Source organism: Salvelinus alpinus, chromosome 9 (genome assembly GCF_045679555.1).
Source record: "Salvelinus alpinus chromosome 9, SLU_Salpinus.1, whole genome shotgun sequence".
NCBI classification, from domain to species: domain Eukaryota; kingdom Metazoa; phylum Chordata; class Actinopteri; order Salmoniformes; family Salmonidae; genus Salvelinus; species Salvelinus alpinus.
Genome location: NC_092094.1, coordinates 19761498 through 19782961, shown reverse-complemented (window position 1 = coordinate 19782961; position 21464 = coordinate 19761498). Strand labels below are relative to the sequence as shown.

General features: G+C 42.5%; 2 protein-coding genes across 2 annotated transcripts; one reads left to right on the top strand and one right to left on the bottom strand.

Annotated features, from left to right (window-relative positions):
- Positions 1–2505, top strand: agk (acylglycerol kinase). The gene is made up of 12 exons (XM_071416383.1): positions 1–110; positions 349–388; positions 494–573; positions 728–803; positions 899–1024; positions 1154–1248; positions 1374–1443; positions 1584–1663; positions 1817–1874; positions 1965–2112; positions 2223–2320; positions 2431–2505. Exons 1-12 carry the CDS (start codon positions 1–3, stop codon positions 2503–2505), a joined length of 1056 nt encoding a protein of 351 aa, XP_071272484.1.
- Positions 2506–5380: 2875 nt separating this feature from the next.
- Positions 5381–21437, bottom strand: dennd11 (DENN domain containing 11). Its single transcript, XM_071416382.1, has 9 exons — positions 20865–21437; positions 20092–20191; positions 19269–19427; positions 16628–16784; positions 14709–14847; positions 14406–14537; positions 8579–8729; positions 8388–8456; positions 5381–8293 (listed from the first exon to the last, which is right to left on the bottom strand). The coding sequence occupies exons 1-9, from the start codon at positions 21220–21222 to the stop codon at positions 8098–8100; spliced, it is 1461 nt and encodes a 486-aa protein (XP_071272483.1). The 5' UTR covers positions 21223–21437; the 3' UTR covers positions 5381–8097.
- Between the last annotated feature and the right edge of the window lie 27 nt (positions 21438–21464).

Here is a 21464-nt window from a genome sequence, read left to right as displayed (position 1 = left end):
ATGGCTCGGGTTGTGAAAGTGTTTGTAACTCTGCGGAATCATTGGAAGAAGTCCACAGTCGCTGCGTGTGCCCTATCATACGGTGGACACTGGCTGTATGGTAAACACTGGTGCGTAACGTTTCCTTCAGAATTACCGGTATGGTTGTTAGATCAAGTACAGATCATCCCTAGCATTAATATCATTGAGCACGTACACAGGAATTGGTAGCCTTTGAGAAATCATCAGCCATCAAGGTCTTACAGAATGGTTCTTGTGATTTGAAATCCAACAACATTGAATAATAGGAGAATGTATTTTAATCAGTTGTTTTCTTTGTCAATAATTTTTATTTTATTTTATTCACAGTGATAATCTGCTGCGAAGAGATGCTTGTCTGGCGGCCAGGGTGAGACATGGCTTATTGTGTACAATATGTGTCTGCATTCAAGGATTCTGCACTTGCATTTACTGTTTTCTTCTCTAATACAAAATACTCCATTCTCAATTGCAGGAATTTGGACATCAGCAGATATCACCCCAGGAGCAGCTGAAGAAAGCCACAGTCATCCTAAACCCAGCAGTTTGTAGTGTGTAAGTATGAGATAATCGTCACATTCCCTAAAGTTAAGCAAAGAGAATAAGCATGAGGTCCAGCTTATTGCACCACAGCCATTTCCCTTTTATATTGTAATTTGTGTTTAACTAATTTGTCTTGCTGTACTCTTGCTCTTCTCTCTGATCATAGGAAAGCCAACAACTTATTTGAGAAGAATGCTGTGCCTATATTACACCTGGCTGGTATGGAAGTAACACTAGTAAAGGTAGGCCTACAATTTTGTTTCCCCATGGCATCTAAGGCCTTATAGTTTATAGTTCTACATAGTGTAATACTCTACATGTGTCTTCTCTCTTACAGACAGACTATGAGGGCCAAGCAAAGAAATTGATGGAGCTGATGGAGCAAACAGACATGCTGATTGTGGCTGGAGGGGATGGCACTCTGCAGGAGGTTATCACTGGCTTGCTGCGGAGGGCTGATCACGTAAATTGTGTAGCATTGACTATTGTATAATCCGTGTATTACTAATTGTATGTTATAAGTGTTGTGTAATACTGTTTTAGCTATCTCTGTCTCTAACTACCCAGTCCTATGGGTGTTTCTCAAACCCAGGAGTCGTTCAGTAAAACCCCCATAGGATTTATCCCACTGGGCTCCCACAATTCCCTGAGTGAGAGGCTGCACATCCTCAGTGACAATCAGGTGAAGTAAGTATCCCATTGAAACACGGCACACTTGTTCATTCAGATACAAACCCATGCCATCATCTTGTTGTTAGTGTCCTAAAACATCCTCCAATCTTTTTGTCATCCATATTGCTTCTTGTTTTTAGACACATCACATCAGCGACATTGTCTATCCTGCATGGAGAAACGGTACCTCTGGATGTGCTGCAAATCAAGGTGAGACCAGAAGGGTCTGGGATTCAGGGAGGGGTCAAGATGACACAAACTGATATTACCTTAAATCCACATTGAATAACCATAACTCCATTGAGAGCAAGATAGAAAATGGTATTGTGTTTCTGGTTTTATGTATCCAGGGAGAGAAAGAACAGCCAGTGTTTGCCCTGATTGGTCTACGGTGGGGGTTCTTCAGAGATGTGGCTTCCACCATCAAAAAGTAAGAACCTCACAATTACTAGTCAAACTTCAGAGCTTATGGTAAACACGTTTCCCACATATTATACTTTTACGTGCATTACATTATAATAATATGAAGTTCTGTTTCTTCTCTAAAAATACATTTCTCATATTGCTGTGCTTTCTATCTTAGATATTGGTACCTTGGCCCGTTGAAGATAAAAGCAGCTCATTGGTTCAGTACATTACGGGTGAGAAACATGACTGTTTCCATTCAAAGTCCATGGACTGCCGTTGTTCCTCCATGCATTTGTACCATGCTGTCTTCTTGTATCCGCCAGGAATGGCCCCAGGTTCACGAGGCCTCTGTGTCCTACATAGCCCCGACCCTTCGCCCTCCTGACCTGCCGGAACAAAAGCCCCAGCGCCCCAACCTAATGTACCGCATTGCCCGCAGACTGAAAAATGACTGGTACCCACCTATTCCAGGTAACACTATGTTTGTTTGTCTGTCTGTACATAACACTACATCCTTTAAATGTCCTTGTGTATCTTCTATTTAACAAAGCATGATTGGCATTGGTTTTCTGTTTGTGCAGCGTCTCCCAAAGTGGAGGAGCCAGAGAGGTGGGATGAGAGAACGCTGTCTACTTTGGAGCTGTCAATACAAACTCAGAACAAAAACCCTGTCCAGACGGTCAGCACATTTTTTTTTTTTTTTTATATATATATTTTTTTTAACCTAGTAGCTACTACAACAAAAGTGACAGGATGTTTAAACTGCCTGTTCTCTTTTTTGTCCTTCAGCGTATTGATGACTCCCTGCTTGTGTGTGTGGAGCCGGACTCCTTCACTGTGGGAGATTTTATCACTGTTGGGTAAGTTGTGGAGATTTACAGTACCAGTCAAAAGTTTGGACACCTACTCATTCAAGGGTTTTTCTTTATTTTTACTATTTTCTACATTGTAGAATAATAGTGAAAACATCAAAACTATGAAATAACACATATGGAATCATGCAGTGACCAAAAAAGTGTTATACAAATCAAAATATAGATTCTTCAAATAGCCACCCTTTGCCTTGATGACAGCTTTGCACACGCTTGGCATTCTCTCAGCCAGCTTCATCTGGAATGCTTTCCAACAGTCTTGAAGGAGTTCCCACATTTGCTGAGCACTTGTTGGCTGCTTTTCTTTCACTCTGCGGTCCAACTCATCCCAAACCATCTCAATTGGGTTGAGGTCAGGTGATTGTGGAGGCCAGGTCATCTGATGCAGCACTCCATCACTCTCCTTGGTCAAATGCCCTTACACAGCCTGGAGGTGTGTTTTGGTTCATTGTCCGGTTGAAAAACAAATGATAGTTCCACTAAGCCCAAACCAGATGGGATGGCGTATCGCTGCAGAAAGCTGTGGTAGCCATGCTAGTTAAGTGTGCCTTGAATTCAAAATAAATCAGTGTCACCAGCAAAGCACCCTGACACATCACACTTCCTCCATGCTTCACTGTGGGAACCACAAATGCATAGACCATCCATTTACCTACTCTGCATCTCACAAAGACACGGCGATTGGAACTTAAAATCTCTAATGTCCATTGCTTGTGTTTCTTGGCCCAAGCAAGTCTCTTGTTCTTATTGGTGTCCTTTTTAGTAGTGGTTTCTTTGCAGCAATTCGACCATGAAGGCCTGATTCATGCAGTCTCCTCTGAACAGTTGATGTTAAGATGTGTATGTTACTTGAACTCTGTGAAGTGTTTTTTTGGGCTGCAATTTCTGAGGCTGCTAACTCTAATGAACTTATCCTCTGCAGCATAGGTAACTCTGGGTCTTCCTTTCATGTGCCGGTCCTCATGAGAGCCAGTTTCATCATAGGGCTTGATGGTTTTTGGGACTGCACTTAAAGAAACGTTCAAAGTTCTTTACATTTTCTGGACTGTAATTTATCTTTGCTTATTTGAGCTGTTCTTGTCATTGACTTGGTCTTTTACCAAATAGGGCTATCATCTGTATACCACCCCAACACAACTGATTGGCTCAAACGCATTAAGAAGGAAAGAAATTCCACAAATTAACTTTTAACAAGGCACACCTGTTAATTGAAATGCATTCCAGGTGACTACCTCATGAAGCTGGTTGAGAGAAGCTGTCATCAAGGCAAAGGGTGGCTACTTTGAAGAATCTCATATAAAATATATTTTGATTTGTTTAACACTTTTTTGTTTACTACATGAGTCCATATGTGTTATTTCATAGTTTTGATGTCTTCACTATTATTCTACAATGTTAAAATAAAAAAAAACTTGAATGAGTAGGTGTCCAACCTTTGGACCGGTACTGTACTTTCTCACATTATTTGTGTAATACCTGAGTAAAGTAAATGATTGCTTACTCATGTAGCATGTGTCAAGGCTGTTGCATTTTCTGCATTGCAGAGAGAAAAAAGTGGAGGACTCAACTGCATTCACAAGACAATCACTGAAGCTGGAGGCTAGTGCATGTCGACTCAATCTGCCCAAGGTCACATACTCCCTCATCTGTCTTAAGCCTATAAACTTCAGAGACAAGACCAATGAGCCACCGTGCCTCCATCTTGGCACTCCCCCAAGCTATAGAAATGCATTTCTTAATGTCTGCATACATTTTTGCCACATGTATTCTATTACAGACACCTTCATTTAGAAGAATGCATTATATTGTGAGCTAAACATAAAAATGAACAATTTATAAAAATTAAAAAAAATCCTTAAACTATAATTTCTGTCCCCACTACAACAGAAAATACTTAAATACCTTGAAACATTTCATTTAAATACTGTAGAATTCCATTCATTCTTATTCCTACTGTGGAGTGTCAATATGGCCGACCGGTGGCTTCAAAGCCTCTCAATGACCAAAACATTGCATCAGCAATCCAAGGTTTACATAAATCATTGGACAAGACGCATTACGGTCTTTGATAATTATAACCTTTAAACAAATTACATGTATTCTTGTATAAATTGGTTTATTTTAGTATGTGTGCGATACTCTTTTTGCTCTATGACCTCTCCCTACTGTCCTGTCCCGTTTCCTCTCCCACAGGAAGGTGCTGGCTTCTACAACATCGACAACGAGGAGTATGAGCCTATGTCGGTGGAGGTGAGGCTGTTGCCACGGAAACTGCGCTTCTTCTGCAGCGCTGAACGCAGAGCGCAGCTCCTGCTGCAGTGACAACAATATGCAGGACACAGAGAAATAGGGAGGAGGGTCAAGGCAAGAGGTCATTAGTGTCTGTACTGGGACTCTACCTCTACTGTATCTGGGTGTGTTTTTCTTTATGTCTGGAGTATGTCCTTAAACAGCCATAACACACAGCTGAACCAGGGTGGACCAGTCTACAGTGAGGTCTCATTGTTACAGTACATTGACATGTTCAGTTGAAATATTTTCACAATTATGGAAGATGACAATATGATGCAGTAACAAGGACCAAGCATTTTGGTTGCTATGTCCAAACCAATTAGCTTATAGAAGTCTGCCCGGCAGGACTATTGGTGTAACTGACTGATTTACTATTGTATATTGTCATGTGTATTGCTAAATGTGTAATGAGTCTTATTCAATAATTCCGTTATGATGCACACAGTTCTGTCACTTTTTAATACCAATGAAAAGTGCAGACTTTGTCCTCCATGTACAGTACTCTATGATAAGATACATTGGTATGAGAATCACTCTCCCTTGGCAACACTATCACAAATACAATCCAACAAGTATCAGAGAAAACCAATGTTTTATTGTTTTACAGTGGCAGTACTGTGTAATGTCACCAGCTTGAAAACAAGAGTGGCTCAGGCGATCAAGTTACTAAATGTGTATTCATCACTAAAGTCTCTTTCCATGTTTTATAGTAGTACAGGTTCTGGATGTAGCTGTGTAGTTAACCAATGTTTTAAGTATAGGTTTACATTACAGTTGCTGTGATCAAGGATTAACAGTTAGCTATATGAGTTGTTAAAGTACTTGAAGCATATTAGTGCTGAAGTAATACAGATTAAGCTTTCTATTGACATTCAGTGGGGTGACATACTGTACAAATATATTCAAATGAGCCAATGCTGGTACAGGTCTGAACAATTTCCACAAAGAAGGCATTTGATACATTTATTTTTGTGTCGTGTGCATTCTCTACTACATTTACATGATACACCTGTAAAACAAACAGTCACATGCCCAGGATGTGCTGAAAAGAACAGGGTGGGACAGGTCAAAACAAACAGAAGGAAAAAGGGGCTAAGTCAACATGGCTGTGAACTACATTTAATCATATTACCAAACACCAATATCAGTAGTGTCAATTGACATGTTGATAAAGTAGTTGGAAGTGTTTAAAATCTAAAACATTTCCTCTATGCCTCTTCCTGTTGACAGGTATAATACGCCTGTGGTCTTAATTGAGTGCCTGCACTTAACACAAAGATTACCCACTAATTAGGCTTTATAACCCACACTGTAGGACAGAACTGTCCCCAGCTAAACCTCAATGAACAGCGCCACTATTGCCGACATCTACTGACCAGTCGAACCCAAAGAAAGCAGTTCGCTGTCTTCATCCAAAATATTTGATGCGTCATTGAACTCACATCTATTGGATGACTGCTTCATACATTGATTTAAATCAGTCACCCAGGACTATAGAACAAAATAAAGTCATCTCCAGAGCCTGTTTTCGAAAGGTGTCTCACTGTAGGAGTGCTGATCTATGATCAAGTTCCCCTGTCCATGTTATCTTATTTTGATAAAAATCTAAATTGATCCTATATCAGGGTCTGTCTGTCTGCCCAGAGAGGGGAGTAATTCCCTCTGTGAACCTCAAGCATACAAAGGAGTCATTGTTACAGTGACGGGGCACAACGATCTCCTTCCTGCAGCTGACAAGCTCCAACAAGAAAGAAAGTTGTATCTGCCCTCTCATAGACACCCGTGAATCTAATTTAATCTGCAACAAATCTCATTGATAACCGGGCAGTACAGTTTGAAGTACACAACACACAAAGCTTCCTGCTGGCTCCGAGACAGACAGACTGTTACATCACTGACTGCACTTTTAGTAATAGTTTCTCTGCTGACAACATTGGGCCATTAAATCAGAACACAAACAAGTTGACCCATAATCATGTGGTCATCCAACAAGAGTACAGTAGTTGTGGTGTGGTGCAGCATTCATGATAAGTTAGTGTCATAGAAACACATTCATGATAAGTTAGTGTCATAGAAACACATTCATTTAAGTTTCAAGTTCACAATTTTAAAACGTCTAAACTTGATAAAACACGACACAAAACATTATCCAAAAGTCACCATACACATGTGCAATGTGACAAGGGAACAAGAAAAACATAAGTGACTGGAGCCTGTATGGGTGTCAGCATTGGACCAAGTCAGACAAACATGTGCAGTCTAATGAAATGTTACAGTATTTAACAAATATTCAACCTCAGCTCCATAATAAATACCTCCTTGGATGAGGGCATTATATCAAATAAATACATCTGGCATGACTCATCTTTCCCTTTTAATGTGTATGATTAGCTGACATCATGAAAAACACTGTATTTGAACCAAAAGAGGTCTTCTTGTTTATGTGAAGCAGATTCATGTGAATTAGTCTTGAAGTGTGAATCTTTCTTGATTATTGACTTTTATCAAACACACAAATATTCACATTGCTCCTTTTTTTCATTCTGAAAAATAAAAGGTTGATCAACTTCAGCATAATTTGTTTAAGAGGAAAACCAAGTGAAAACACTTTATTCTCAGCTCTAGCAAACCTGATGTAGAAGTTTAGGAAACAACATCATGGTAAAGTTATTCAGCAGAAAGATTGAGATCCATAAAATAAAAGCCCTGACAATCACGTGAATATTTAGTATTACACTATACATGGTTAGGTAGAATCCTCTAAAGACGTAAGAAAAAAGGGCTTGGTGCCATGGCTGAATTTGGAGTTAAGGTTCCAAGTGAGAGGAACAATCAATTATCCATCCCCAAACAGGATGCTACTGTAGATACATGGCGCTGTTGGTCAAAGTCAGCAGTGCTCCATAGTATTGGGAGCAGTACAACGAGGCACATTGATCAAAGGTTCCGTGGAACTTCCACTTCCATTGACTAGGGCTGGTGAACCAAGCAGAAATCCAAGTGAGAAGAGAACAGATGCCAAGCGAACAGACAAACAAGACAAGTGGTTGTTGAATGTGAAACAGACTTTAGCAAGAGAACTGCAGAGTCCAGGCAGTGTCTATTATCGTGGCCCAATTGGCCAGGTGAGCTGTCTCTAAGTTAACACTGGCCAAAGGCAGCTGTATCCCGGAGTATGGCGAGAGACCAAGAGAAACCTGCAGGCATTTGACTGGGCAGGAGGCCAGGGGACGAAGAGTAGGAGGCAGTGTCTTCAGGGTACAAGGAGAGAGGAGCACAGGCCACACAGGGCTCAGGGGCAGCAGGGGTTATCGATTACCAGCATGGCATCAATGCCATAGAGCTCCAGCAGATCCACCAGGAAAGTGCGGTCTGCCTGAGGGTCCAGCCCCATGGCCCTCACGTGCTCTGCCGTCAGGGTGGGGTCCGCACTCGCCGCCACCTCCGATAGAGTCTGGAAGATACGGTTATTCTGCTCCATGAAAAACCTAGTGGAGAGAACAGAGGACATTCTGTAAGAAAGTTTGATAAACACTCCAGACTGAGCTCAACCAAAAGATACTGTTGTGTAAACTAACTCACAGGATAAAGAGGTCCTCCTCATTTGATGTGCAGTCTCCATCCACCTCCTGAGTGTAAAGTAGCAGTTGCCTGAAAAGACAATAACATAATCATCATCAGCATCATCTATTCAAAATGGCTTCCACCATTTATTAATTATAACCTTTAAACAAATTACATGTATTTTATAGTATAGTGCAGTTTCTGTGTACCTCTGTTCGCTGAGTTTCCTATACTTCTCCCGGTCCACCCCATTCAGCCGGAGTAGTGGCTGAAGGCTATCTCTGTGTGTCTTCACATTCTGGTTGTCAACATATACATCATACAGCTCCTTCTTCTCCTCAAAGATCTTCTCTGTCGTACCTAAACACACACACCCCTTTATCAATCTTAGCATAATGTATAGTGAACCAAAATATAAACGCAACATGCAATAATTTCAAAGATTTTACTGAGTTACAGTTCATACAAATTTATTAGGCCCTAATCTATGGATTTCACATGACTAGGAATACAGATATGCATCTGTTGGTCACGGATGGGGAGTAACGGATTACATGTAATGCGCTACATGTAAGGGAATACAAAAACCGGTAACTATAATCCGTTACCAGCAAAAATATTGTAATCAGATTACAGATACTTTTGAAAAACTAGATGATTACTTTTAAATTCAGAAAGGATGCCCGAGAAGAAAAATAAATGTTTGACATTTCTGTTCTCAATGACATCCAAATAAGCATTGAAAAAAGGCACAAGTTTAAATTTGTTGCACCTGAGCGTCTGACCACAAGTCAGAGACCACTATGATGACACACCAAATGTGTTTGATGGATCGCGGGAAAAGAGCAGGAATAGGCTTTTGTAGGCTGTAGTCCAATGTCTTCCAATGGTGCGACTGCTGTCGGCACCCAAAGATTATCCAACTTGAATAAACACTTGGAGGTAAGGATGCCGGCAGTGGTCTAGTTTACGGCGATACGGATATCACTTATTATTGATATCTACAAAGCGCATTGATGTGAATCACACTGCTGTTCTCTCATTTAGCTATTTGTGCCTTATGGATTTTGGTTGTTGTGGACGCCTGTTTACAAATCTAAATGTGTATTTGATACCAATAATGGTCGAATTCAAGAAGTTTAAGCTGCCTATCAATCATTGTTTTTGAAACAGGTGGACTGCCAGTGAAAAATGTGCTCTTGCAACAGCTGCATAATACGGATCCCAGCCTACGGAATAAAAGTGGAGCATTTATTGATCAGTCTAATTCGTGCTGATAAAAAATAAATAAAAACATAGGCCTAATGGACACATGCTCAAACTCGCACACATTTGATAGACTTAAAAGAGGAAATCTGTAGTTGCTACATCCATTTTTGGACTTGTATGTATGTATGTATGTATGTACAGTGGGGAGAACAAGTATTTGATACACTGCCGATTTTGCAGGTTTTCCTACTTACAAAGCATGTAGAGGTCTGTAATTTCTATCATAGGTACACTTCAACTGTGAGAGACGGAATCTAAAACAAAAATCCAGAAAATCACATTGTATGATTTTGAAGTAATTAATTTGCATTTTATTGCATGACATAAGTATTTGATACATCAGAAAAGCAGAACTTAATATTTGGTACAGAAACCTTTGTTTGCAATTACAGAGGTCATACGTTTCCTGTAGTTCTTGACCAGGTTTGCACACACTGCAGCAGGGATTTTGGCCCACTCCTCCATACAGACCTTCTCCAGATCCTTCAGGTTTCGGGGCTGTCGCTGGGCAATACGGACTTTCAGCTCCCTCCAAAGATTTTCTATTGGGTTCAGGTCTGGAGACTGGCTAGGCCACTCCAGGACCTTGAGATGCTTCTTACGGAGCCACTCCTTTGTTGCCCTGGCTGTGTGTTTCGGGTCGTTGTCATGCTGGAAGACCCAGCCACGACCCATCTTCAATGCTCTTACTGAGGGTAGGAGGTTGTTGGCCAAGATCTCGCGATACATGGCCCCATCCATCCTCCCCTCAATACGGTGCAGTCGTCCTGTCCCCTTTGCAGATAGCATCCCCAAAGAATGATGTTTCCACCTCCATGCTTCACGGTTGGGATGGTGTTCTTGGGGTTGTACTCATCCTTCTTCCTCCTCCAAACACGGCGAGTGGAGTTTAGACCAAAAAGCTCTATTTTTGTCTCATCAGACCACATGACCTTCTCCCATTCCTCCTCTGGATCATCCAGATGGTCATTGGCAAACTTCAGACGGGCCTGGACATGCGCTGGCTTGAGCAGGGGGACCTTGCGTGCGCTGCAGGATTTTAATCCATGACGGCGTAGTGTGTTACTAATGGTTTTCTTTGAGACTGTGGTCCCAGCTCTCTTCAGGTCATTGACCAGGTCCTGCTGTGTAGTTCTGGGCTGATCCCTCACCTTCCTCATGATCATTGATGCCCCACGAGGTGAGATCTTGCATGGAGCCCCAGACCGAGGGTGATTGACCGTCATCTTGAACTTCTTCCATTTTCTAATAATTGCGCCAACAGTTGTTGCCTTCTCACCAAGCTGCTTGCCTATTGTCCTGTAGCCCATCCCAGCCTTGTGCAGGTCTACAATTTTATCCCTGATGTCCTTACACAGCTCTCTCGTCTTGGCCATTGTGGAGAGGTTGGAGTCTGTTTGATTGAGTGTGTGGACAGGTGTGTTTTATACAGGTAACGAGTTCAAACAGGTGCAGTTAATACAGGTAATGAGTGGAGAACAGGAGGGCTTCTTAAAGAAAAACTAACAGGTCTGTGAGAGCCGGAATTCTTACTGGTTGGTAGGTGATCAAATACTTATGTCATGCAATAAAATGCAAATTAATTATTTAAAAATCATACAATGTGATTTTCTGGATTTTTGTTTTAGATTCCGTCTCTCACAGTTGAAGTGTACCTATGATAAAAATTACAGACCTCTACATGCTTTGTAAGTAGGAAAACCTGCAAAATCGGCAGTGTATCAAATACTTGTTCTCCCCACTGTATGTATGTATGTATGTATGTATGTATGTATGTATGTATGTATGTATGTATGTATGTATGTATGTATGTATGTATGTATAGATATAGATATAGATATAGATTGATTCTTGAAGAATATCATTTATAAATGCCTCATGAGCTTAGTTCAACTGTCACAATCCATGGGAACCCCAAATATAAGCTTGTTTTTTTCCAACGTTTGTAAACATTGTAAATGTAAAACACTGTAAAGCCTCATAACATGGTTAAAACAATAATTTTGATATCATGGATGGTCAGTCCTTGCATCCATAGCTCTGTCTATTTATCTGAGTGGTTACATTTCTCCAGGCCCATCCCTCAGCTTTTTACCAAAACAGAGGTGGTGCGACCGTTTTATCTGTGGATTTGCCTTTAAAAACCATTGCATATTATCAAGATATCAAAGTGTCACCAACAACAAGGTAAACAATAGGCCTATAGCAAATGGCATTCATTTTTAACATGTAAATAGCACTTTTCAGTAGTGCTCAAAGCATGCCATTCAATGAGCGCTGCATTTATTTTTCAACTCGAATCAATGAGCCCACTCAGTCCTCCATGACAACAAAATCACAAACAGAGTATGGCTGGCTAATAAGTCCTTCGTTTTGGGGTTATGCTCAGGTAAAACAATTTGGCTAATCTATTCTTCCATATTTCCTATTCTTGAAGATCAAGGGGTATATCATTTATTGGAATTCTGATACACTTTGGTTTTTAATGTAAAGATATAATTTAATCGTATTATTATATGTAGTAGAAAACGATGGGTTAGAAGAAGCCTACATAACCAACCCATAAAGTAAAATTTTACATCCATATACGGTCAGCTATGTAATCTTTAACATTAATTTATCCTGCAATAGATGTTATTTAATTGGTAGCATACATTTTTGTCTTCTTCTAATGCATCTTAAGGGGAAATGAATCTAAAAGTAACTGAAAGTAATCAAATTACGTTACTGAGTTTGGGTAATCCAAAAGTTATGCTACTGATTACAATTTTGGGTAGGTAACTAGTAACTGTAACAGATTGCTTTTAGGAAGTAACCTACCCTGACTATATATACAAAAGTATGTGGACACCCCTTCAAATTAGTGGATTCGCCTACTTCAGCCACACCCACTGCTGACATGTGTATAAAATCGAGCACACAGCCATGCAATCTCCATAGACAAAAATTGTCAGTAGAATGGTCTTAAGAGCTCAGTGACTTTCAATGTGGAGTTCCAAACTGCCTCTGGAAGCAACGTCAGCACAGAAACTGTTAGTCAGGAGCATCATGAGCAGCCGCACAAAAGCCTAAGTTCACCATGCGCAGTGTCAAGCAACGGCTGGAGTGGTGTGAATGTGTTCTCTGGAGTGATGAATCACGCTTCACCATCTGGCAGTCCGACAGATTAATCTGTATTTGGCAGATGCCAGGAGAACGCTACCTGCCCCAATGCATAGTGCCAACTGTAAAGTTTGGTGTAGGAGGAATAATGGTCTGGGGCTGTTTTTCATGGTTTGGGCTAGGCCCCTTAGTTCCAGTGAAGGGAAATCTTAATGCTACAGCATACAATGACATGCTAGACGATTCTGTGTTTCCAACTTTGTGGCAACAGTGTTGGGAAGGCCCTTTCCTTTGTCAGCATGACAATGCCCCCATGCACAAAACGAGGTCCATACAGAAATGGATTGTTGAGATCGGTGTGGAAGAACTTGACTGGCCTACACAGAGCCCTGACCTCAACCCAATCAAACACCTTTGGGATGAATTGGAACACCGACTGCGAGCCAGGCCTAATCACCCAACATCAGTGCCAAATCTCACTAATGCTCGTGGCTGAATGGAATCACAATGTTCCAACATCTAGTAGAAAGCCTTCCCAGCGTGGAGACTGTTATAGCAGCAAAGGGGGGACCAACTCCATATCAATGCCTATGATTTTGGAATGAGATATTCGACGAGCAGGTGTCCACATACTTTTTGTCATGTAGTGTACCTTAAAAAAAAAAAAGTAGGGGCATGGAACAGAAAACCAATCAGTATCTAGTGTGACCACCATTTGCCTCATGCAGCACGACACATGTCCTTTGCATAGAGTTGATCAGGCTGTTGATTGTGGCTTGTGGAATGTTGTCCCACTCCTCTTCAATAACTGTGTGAAGTTGCTGGATATTGGCGTGAACTGGAACACACTGTCATACACGTTGATCCAGAGCATACCAAACATGCTCAATGGGTGACATGTCTGGTGAATATGCAGCAATGGAAAAACTGGGACATTTTCAGCTTCCAGGAATTGTGTACAGATCCTTGCAACATGGGGCTGTGCATTATCATAATGAAACATAAGGTGATGGCGGCAAATTAATGGTACGACAATGGGTCTCAGGATCTCGTTATGGTATCTCTAGGCATTTAAATTGCCATCGATAAAATGCAATTGTGTTTGTTGTACATAGCTTATGCCTACCCATACCATAACCCCAGCATGGGGCACTCTGTTCACATCAGCCAACCGCTTGCCCGCACAACGTACACACGTACTGCCAAATTCTCTAAAACGGCGTTGGAGGTGGCTTATTGTAGAGAAATGAAATCTGGCAACAGCTCTGGTGGACATTCCTGCAGTCAGCATGCCAATTGCACGCTGCCTCGAAACTTGAGACATCTGTGGCATTGTGTTGTGTGACACAATGCCACAGAGTGACCTTTTATTGTCGCCTGCACAAGGTGCACCAGTTTAACGATCATGCTGTTTAAATAAGTTTCTTGATATGCCACATCTGTCAGGTGGATGGATTATCTTGGCAAAAAAGAAATGCTCAGTAACAGAGATGTAACCATATTTGTGCACACAACTTGAGAGAAATACGCTTTTTGTGCGTATGGACAATTTATGGGATATTTTATTTCAGCTCATGAAACATGGGACCAACACTTTACATGTTGCGTTTATATTTTTGTTCAGTGTATTAACTGTGGATTCAAAAGCCCCAGGTCAACACTCACAAGCCACGTATGACATCTCTGTTGCCAGGGCAGCGATGTCTGCCACATTGATGTAGAAGAAGGGGCGGAACTCAGGCACAGACACACCTATCCCAGGTATAGAGATGTTGGCCAGAGAGCAACAGCAGTACACTGTGGGGAGTACAGAGCAACATGAAAAACCACTACAAAGACAGAGTACTCAGTGACAGAATTCTGTAATAAAATCTGAAAAACAAATATGTGGGGGTTTGTAAAGGTGACTGTGTGTGTGTGTGTGTGTGTGTGTGTGTGTGTGTGTGTGTGTCAGCTGCTCCCTCTCACCCCTGTAGCACACGACACCCACAGGTGGTGGGGAGAAGATAAGGATTCGTTTTCGGAGTAGGGCAAACTTCCACAGCACCATGATCTGCTCCCCAAAGAAGTGGATGAACTGGGACATGCAGCCGGCCGGGTGGGTGATCTGGAGGGGACAGAGAGAGAACAGACTGTCAGGCTGTCTGATACGGTAATGCTTTTTCAGTCTGGATAAGCTTGCTCAGCATGGACCAAAAACAAACTATTGCACAAAATCTCTCCTTGACATCAGGAGTCTGAGTTACATGGACAAACAGCACCACGTCTTTCCCAGAAGCTGCGTCTGGTAAGACGAGGGGTGGGGGTGTGTGTCTATTTGTCAATAACAGCTGGTGCTAATATTGTCTCATATTAAAGAAGTCTCGAGGTATTGCTCGCCTGAGGTAGAGTACCTTATGATAAGCTGTAGACCACACCATCTATATTATTCGTAGCCGTCTATTTACCACCACAGACCGATGCTGGCATTAAGACCGCACTCAACCAACTCTATAAGGCCATAAGCAAACAAGAAAATGCTCATCCAGAAGCGGCTCTCCTAGTGGCCGAGGACTTAAATGCAGGAACACTTCAATCAGAAATAACCAAAGTTTTACCAGCTTGTCACGTGTGCAACCAGAGGGAAGAAAAACCTCTATACCACCTTTAATCCACACACAGAGATGAATACAAAGCTCTCCCCCCCGCACTCCTTTTGGCAAATCTGTCTCGCTCAATATGCAAATGATCAGATGACCCGGACGCTACGCAACAGGACTGTTTTGCTAGCACAGACTGGAATATGTTCCGGGATTCATCCAATGGCATTGATGAGTATACCACCTCAGTCATTGGCTTCATCAATAAGTGCATCGACGACGTTGTCCCTACAGTGACCGTACGTACATATCCCAACCAGAAGCCATTGATTAAAGGCAACATCCGCATCGAGCTAAAATGTCAGAGCTGCCGCTTTCAAGGAGCGGGACACTAATCTGGACGCTTATACGATATCCCGTTATGCCCTCAAACGAACAATCAAACAAGCAAAGCGTCAATACAGGATTATGATTGAATCCCACTACACCGGTTCTGACGCTTGTCGGATGTGGCAGGGCTTGAAAACTATTACAGACTACAAAGGGAAACCCAGATGCAAGCTGCCCAGTGACACGAGCCTACCAGACAAGCCAAATGCATTTTATGCTAGCTTCGAGGCAAGCAACACTGAAGCATGCACGAGAGAACCAGCTGTTCTGGATGACAGGACTAGCTGTTCTTATGACAAGCCATAAGACTGCTAAACAATTAATCAAATGGCCACCGGACTATTTACATTTACACCCCCATTCCCACATTGGTTTAGTACACCGCTGCTACGTGCTGTTTATTATCTATGCATAGTCACTTCCCCCCTACCTACATGTACAAATTACCTCAACTAACCTGTATACCCGCACACTGACTTGGTACCGGTACCCCCTGTATATAGCCTCGTTATTGTATTGTGCTACCATTTCGTAAATATATTCTTAACACTTCTTGAACTGCACTGTTGGTTAAGGGCTAGTAAGTAAGCATTTCACGGTATTTTTTATTTTTATTTTTTATTTATCCGTTATTTTACCAGGTAAGTTGACTGAGAACACGTTCTCATTTGCAGCAACGACCTGGGGAATAGTTACAGGGGAGAGGAGGGGGATGAGCCAATTGTAAACTAAGGTAAGGTCTACACTTGTTTTATTCGGCGCATGTGACAAATAAAGTTTGATTTGAAGTTATCACATATCTCAAAATGAACAAACGCACTTAAACCAAAACATTTAATTGCCAATTATCCACAACTAACACAAACAACAGCCACACAGTAACATCAGTGACTGGTGCAGGTGGCCGTAGGTGCTCACCTTCATCTCTGGGTGCATGCAGCGGTTGATGGCTGGTACCCAGGCACTGGTTGGACAAGCAGTGACAAGGCCGTTCCCTGCTGGGGGCAGCACAGCTTTCTTATCCTCATAGAAGGCCTCCAGAGGAGAATACGAGCCAGGGCACTGGAGCTGGTGTCTGCATGGAGAGACACTATACACTTTCTATATGCTGACTGCAGTTGGCATCTCAGTGAGAACACTGGTAAGAAAGAGACTGTTATCGAAGACTCGTCACAGCATGGTTTGATTGGATTAAAACTGGGATAACCCCTCCCTGGGAACTGGAAGTGGCGTAGTACTTCCAATGGATCCACATAAGTACCTGTACTGTATAAAGTCAAGATTAACCCCCCAAGCATACACCTCTACCATGAGCTGGATGTGTCACATCTTTATGCATAGTCAATGAGATAAGAGATAAGGCTCTGTTTGAAGATTCAAGCATAAAGACAAGATTTACTGAGGGAAACTGTCCGGGTTTCTTCCATTTCAATGATTACATACAAAGACTTCATATGATATAAATGGCTTCTAGTGACGGTGGAGGCACTGACTCAGGGCTTATTTTTAATAGATGAGGAGACTGAAAATACAGACGAAGGAAAGGAGGAAGGAAATAAGGGGAGAAATGTGAAACAGGACGGATAAGAAAGAGAGTGACAAAGAGAGAGAATGGACAGACAGTGACACAGACAGTGAGAGCGAGCGACAGACAGACCAGACAGTAGGGTTGAGTGGTATCCAGATATTAATACCGTCGTAACGTTTCTGTACCATACCAAGGTATACAGTATTACTGAATGTGCAATTTAGGCAACAGGGATCTTGATCCAGGAGGGAACCAAGAAGCTTGATCTTGACATCGGGCCGATGCTAGCAAGTTAGCAAACCAAATGCATAGCTGGAGTCCTGAGCTGGATATAATTTATTTGGCATCTTAGATTTTTTTATAGTTGTACTTAACTTATATAGGTAGAAGCAGTGGCATAGCTAACGTTAAATATATATATATATTTTTTTTTTACTGTATTCAAAATCATTCTGTCGGTATTTCAAAATAAACCGTTTATACTAGTGATGCACCGATATGACATGTTTGGTCGATACCGATATCCTATATTTTCCTTGACAAAAAACAGATACCGATAACCAATATTTAACATTTTAGCGGCCTTTTAAGCATTCTAGTACAGTTAAATAGTTAACACACACACGGATGCAGAGGTCTAAGGCACTGCATCTCAGTGCAAGAGGCATCACTACAGTCACTGGTTCGAATCCAGGCTGTATCACATCCGGCCGTGATTGGGAGTCCCATAGGGCGGCGCACAATTGTCCCAGCGTCGTCCAGGGTAGGCCGTCATTGTAAATAAGAATTTGTTCTTAACTGACTTGCTAGTTAAATAAAGGCTAAAAACACACACACACACACACGCGTTATTTTGTTGGCATTTACGTATGTCCCCATTACCAGTAAAACATAATCAAAACCTATTTCTTTCACTTACTTGCTGTGCTGTTTCGTTCAGTCATTCCATTCTCAACCACGATTTCATCATACATATCAAGCAGTGAAGTTTCAGCTCTCTGTCCGTGGCCTCTCTTCCTCGGTGCGCACTGTCACTGTGTCTGTTTCCATCTTGTCCAGCTGTGTATGTAACATTTTACGTAAACCCTGTTTCTTGTCTGCATAGAAGTAGCGGTCCTTGTACCTAGCATCGAGCATGGCGGCGACACAGTAGAGAGAATGCCACCGAATCACTTGTTTACAGTCTGTGTCGGCAGTTATGTTGAGCAGGTGTTTCAATGCTATGACAGAGGGTATCACGTCTGCTGCAGGCGCAGTTGATAAGCTTATTTCTCGAGCCAGTTGTTTGAATGGAGCTAGCGTGTTCATGTTTCCAAGTTTCAAACATGTTCTCAAAAGCCATTGAAAAGGCAGCAGCGGTATGACAACCAGCATATTCATGAGCATGCAATACAACTTTATTGAGTAAGAAATCCTTGACGACCCACTGTGCTGTCAGACTCAGCATGCTCCTGGGACTGATATCGCTGGTCAGTCGTGAAGCTAATAGCAGTGACGCTATTACTGTGTAACTCCGGTAGGGCAACATCTGAAAAAAAGCTCACTTGGTAGTGTGTACCGGTGCTCGACCAGTCGGCGATGGCCAACATCACCTACGACAGAAAACGTTTGATTGTCAAGGGCAATAGATTCCATTATCTTGGCATTAATGGATTTTGCCTTTGAGTTGTCTCGCTGAAATGTTCTTACTCTTTCAAATGACTGCTCGACTTTTTAACTGCTCGATCCACACAGCAGACATTGTGGGCTAGGTTAGGAATGCCTGTTGCACGTGTAGCGCAAAATTTGACGTGGCGTCATTACGTCGTGTACCTACGTTATATAGGTATGCGCGTCAGGTTTGAAATCGGTTTTGCACATCGGCGTTAAACTAGAAATCGGGCCAATGCCGATGTTGGCATTTTTAGCTAATATCGGCCAATTCCGATATGTTCACCGATATATCGTGCATCCTTAGTTCATACCATATACCGGGGTATTGCCCAAGCCTAACAGACAGACAGACACAGACACAGACAGACAAGTACTTACCTAACCTGGTTCTCCAGGAAGTGCATGTAGCGATATAGGAGGGTGTAAGAGGGAGACAGAATACCCACAGATTTCATCCGCGCCCCTCTCTCCAATTCACTTTCAACAGGCATGTTAGCAAAACAAGCCAGCCCAAAGTAGCAGCCTTTACGGAAATATCTGCAAAAATTAAAAAGACATGGATGAATCTTGTGAATGTATACAACATCGTACAGATTATTGATAGGGTTCTGATGGTCCTATGCCAATAACACTGTGCATTCAGTTGGAGGAATAGTCTTATGTAACAGTATAACTTTACGTCGTCCCCTCGCCCCGACACGGGCGCGAACCAGGGACCCTCTGCACACATCAACAACGGTCGCCCACGAAGCATCGTTACCCATCGCTCCACAAAGGCCACGGCCCTTGCAGAGCAAGGGGCAACACTACATATTGGTTTCAGAGCAAGTGACGTAACTGATTGAAATGCTACTAGCGCGTACCCGCTAACTAGCTAGCCATTTCACATCCGTTACACTCACCCCCCTTTCAACCTCCTCCTTTTCCGCAGCAACCAGTGATCCGGGTCACGGCACCAATGTAACAGTATAACTTTACGTCGTCCCCTCGCCCCGACACGGGCGCGAACCAGGGACCCTCTGCACACATCAACAACGGTCGCCCACGAAGCATCGTTACCCATCGCTCCACAAAGGCCACGGCCCTTGCAGAGCAAGGGGCAACACTACATATTGGTTTCAGAGCAAGTGACGTAACTGATTGAAATGCTACTAGCGCGTACCCGCTAACTAGCTAGCCATTTCACATCCGTTACACTTACATGAAGTCGTTGGCGATTCTGTGTGATCCGCTCGCCATTGACTTGAATTCCACTCCGTCAAGATTCACATCTTGGGGTAAGCACCATTCCACCATGTTACCTGCCATTGACACACACAAACACATACACTTGATTTTCCATACTGCTCACTTCACTGTGAGAGAATGAAATTCATCCACCATGTCCCAAGTTTTTTCCTTTCACATTCTATCTTACTATAAAACTCAGCGTACCATAAAAGGGAAGTTGAGGAGGGTAAGTAGTAACACTGGTTTCCCAGGACTCTCAGAAAGCTTTGCCTTCTTAGTGACACTGGTGTAACAACAGAGGAACACACAAACTGCCCCGGGTCAACAGATGCTTGCTATAATAACCACTGAGAAATCCAGAATATTTTCCAAGCTGTACAAGGGGAGGTTTGAATTATCAAATTAGAAATTAATGTAACAGTAGGTTAATGCATTACTCTATTATTCACATTATCTACATTTAAAGAGAGTTTATTGAACCTTGTGATGGCAGAAGAAAATTATAATTTGACAAACTGTGCTTTCCCTGCTCAACAAATGCTGACCACAAATGATTTGGGTCTCTACATATTGGGTCATATTTGAATAGCGTAGATAAGCAAAGCTAGCGGGAAGTAAAGAACAGTAGGCATTTCTTGCAACGTCATCTTTCAGTGTGTGCGCACTTCCATGGAATGAGTCAGTCCCCCACTGTGCCCAGTAAGGTAAATGGCACTCTCTCCATACTGTATTGCTCTTGCTCACCTGATCTTGTGTCAAAGGTTACCACAAACACAGCCACTATTTGGTCCTTTTCCTCCCATCCCAGTCGTTCTTTCAGAGATATTCTAGAGTCGGCATGGATGGGACTGGGAACATCCCACGGGCCAGGGTGGTCAATGTGAGGGCTCCTGTTCACGCTGGGAATAGTTGTTACACTTGCTGGACCCCCAGAGCTAGTGTTCCACCCGATGGCGAACGCGGTGCTGCCCAGAGAGCGGCCGTCTGGCGGATTTGATTCCGATCCATTTTCTTTTGCTGGTGCGGGAACCGCCTGGGTCAGTTCGTTTGGTGGAATCTCCTCCCAGTCGAGCAGTGGAGCGCGATCCGACTGCTCGACCATATTGCTTCCTAAATTGAGATGAACAACGCGGAACTATGGAGAAAATAATTCCACTAGATAAAGTCAGTAGGCTACTGCTTCAACAGACCCTTATGTGTTTCACTCCTCCCTGCCGTTTTCTTGCTATTTGTAAGCGTGTCACATGCGCCGATAAATAGTCTTCTGCCAGCTCCAGTGCCAGCGCCAGCGCACACAGTGTTTTGGTGATGATGTCACAGACTTCCGCTCACGTGGATTGATCA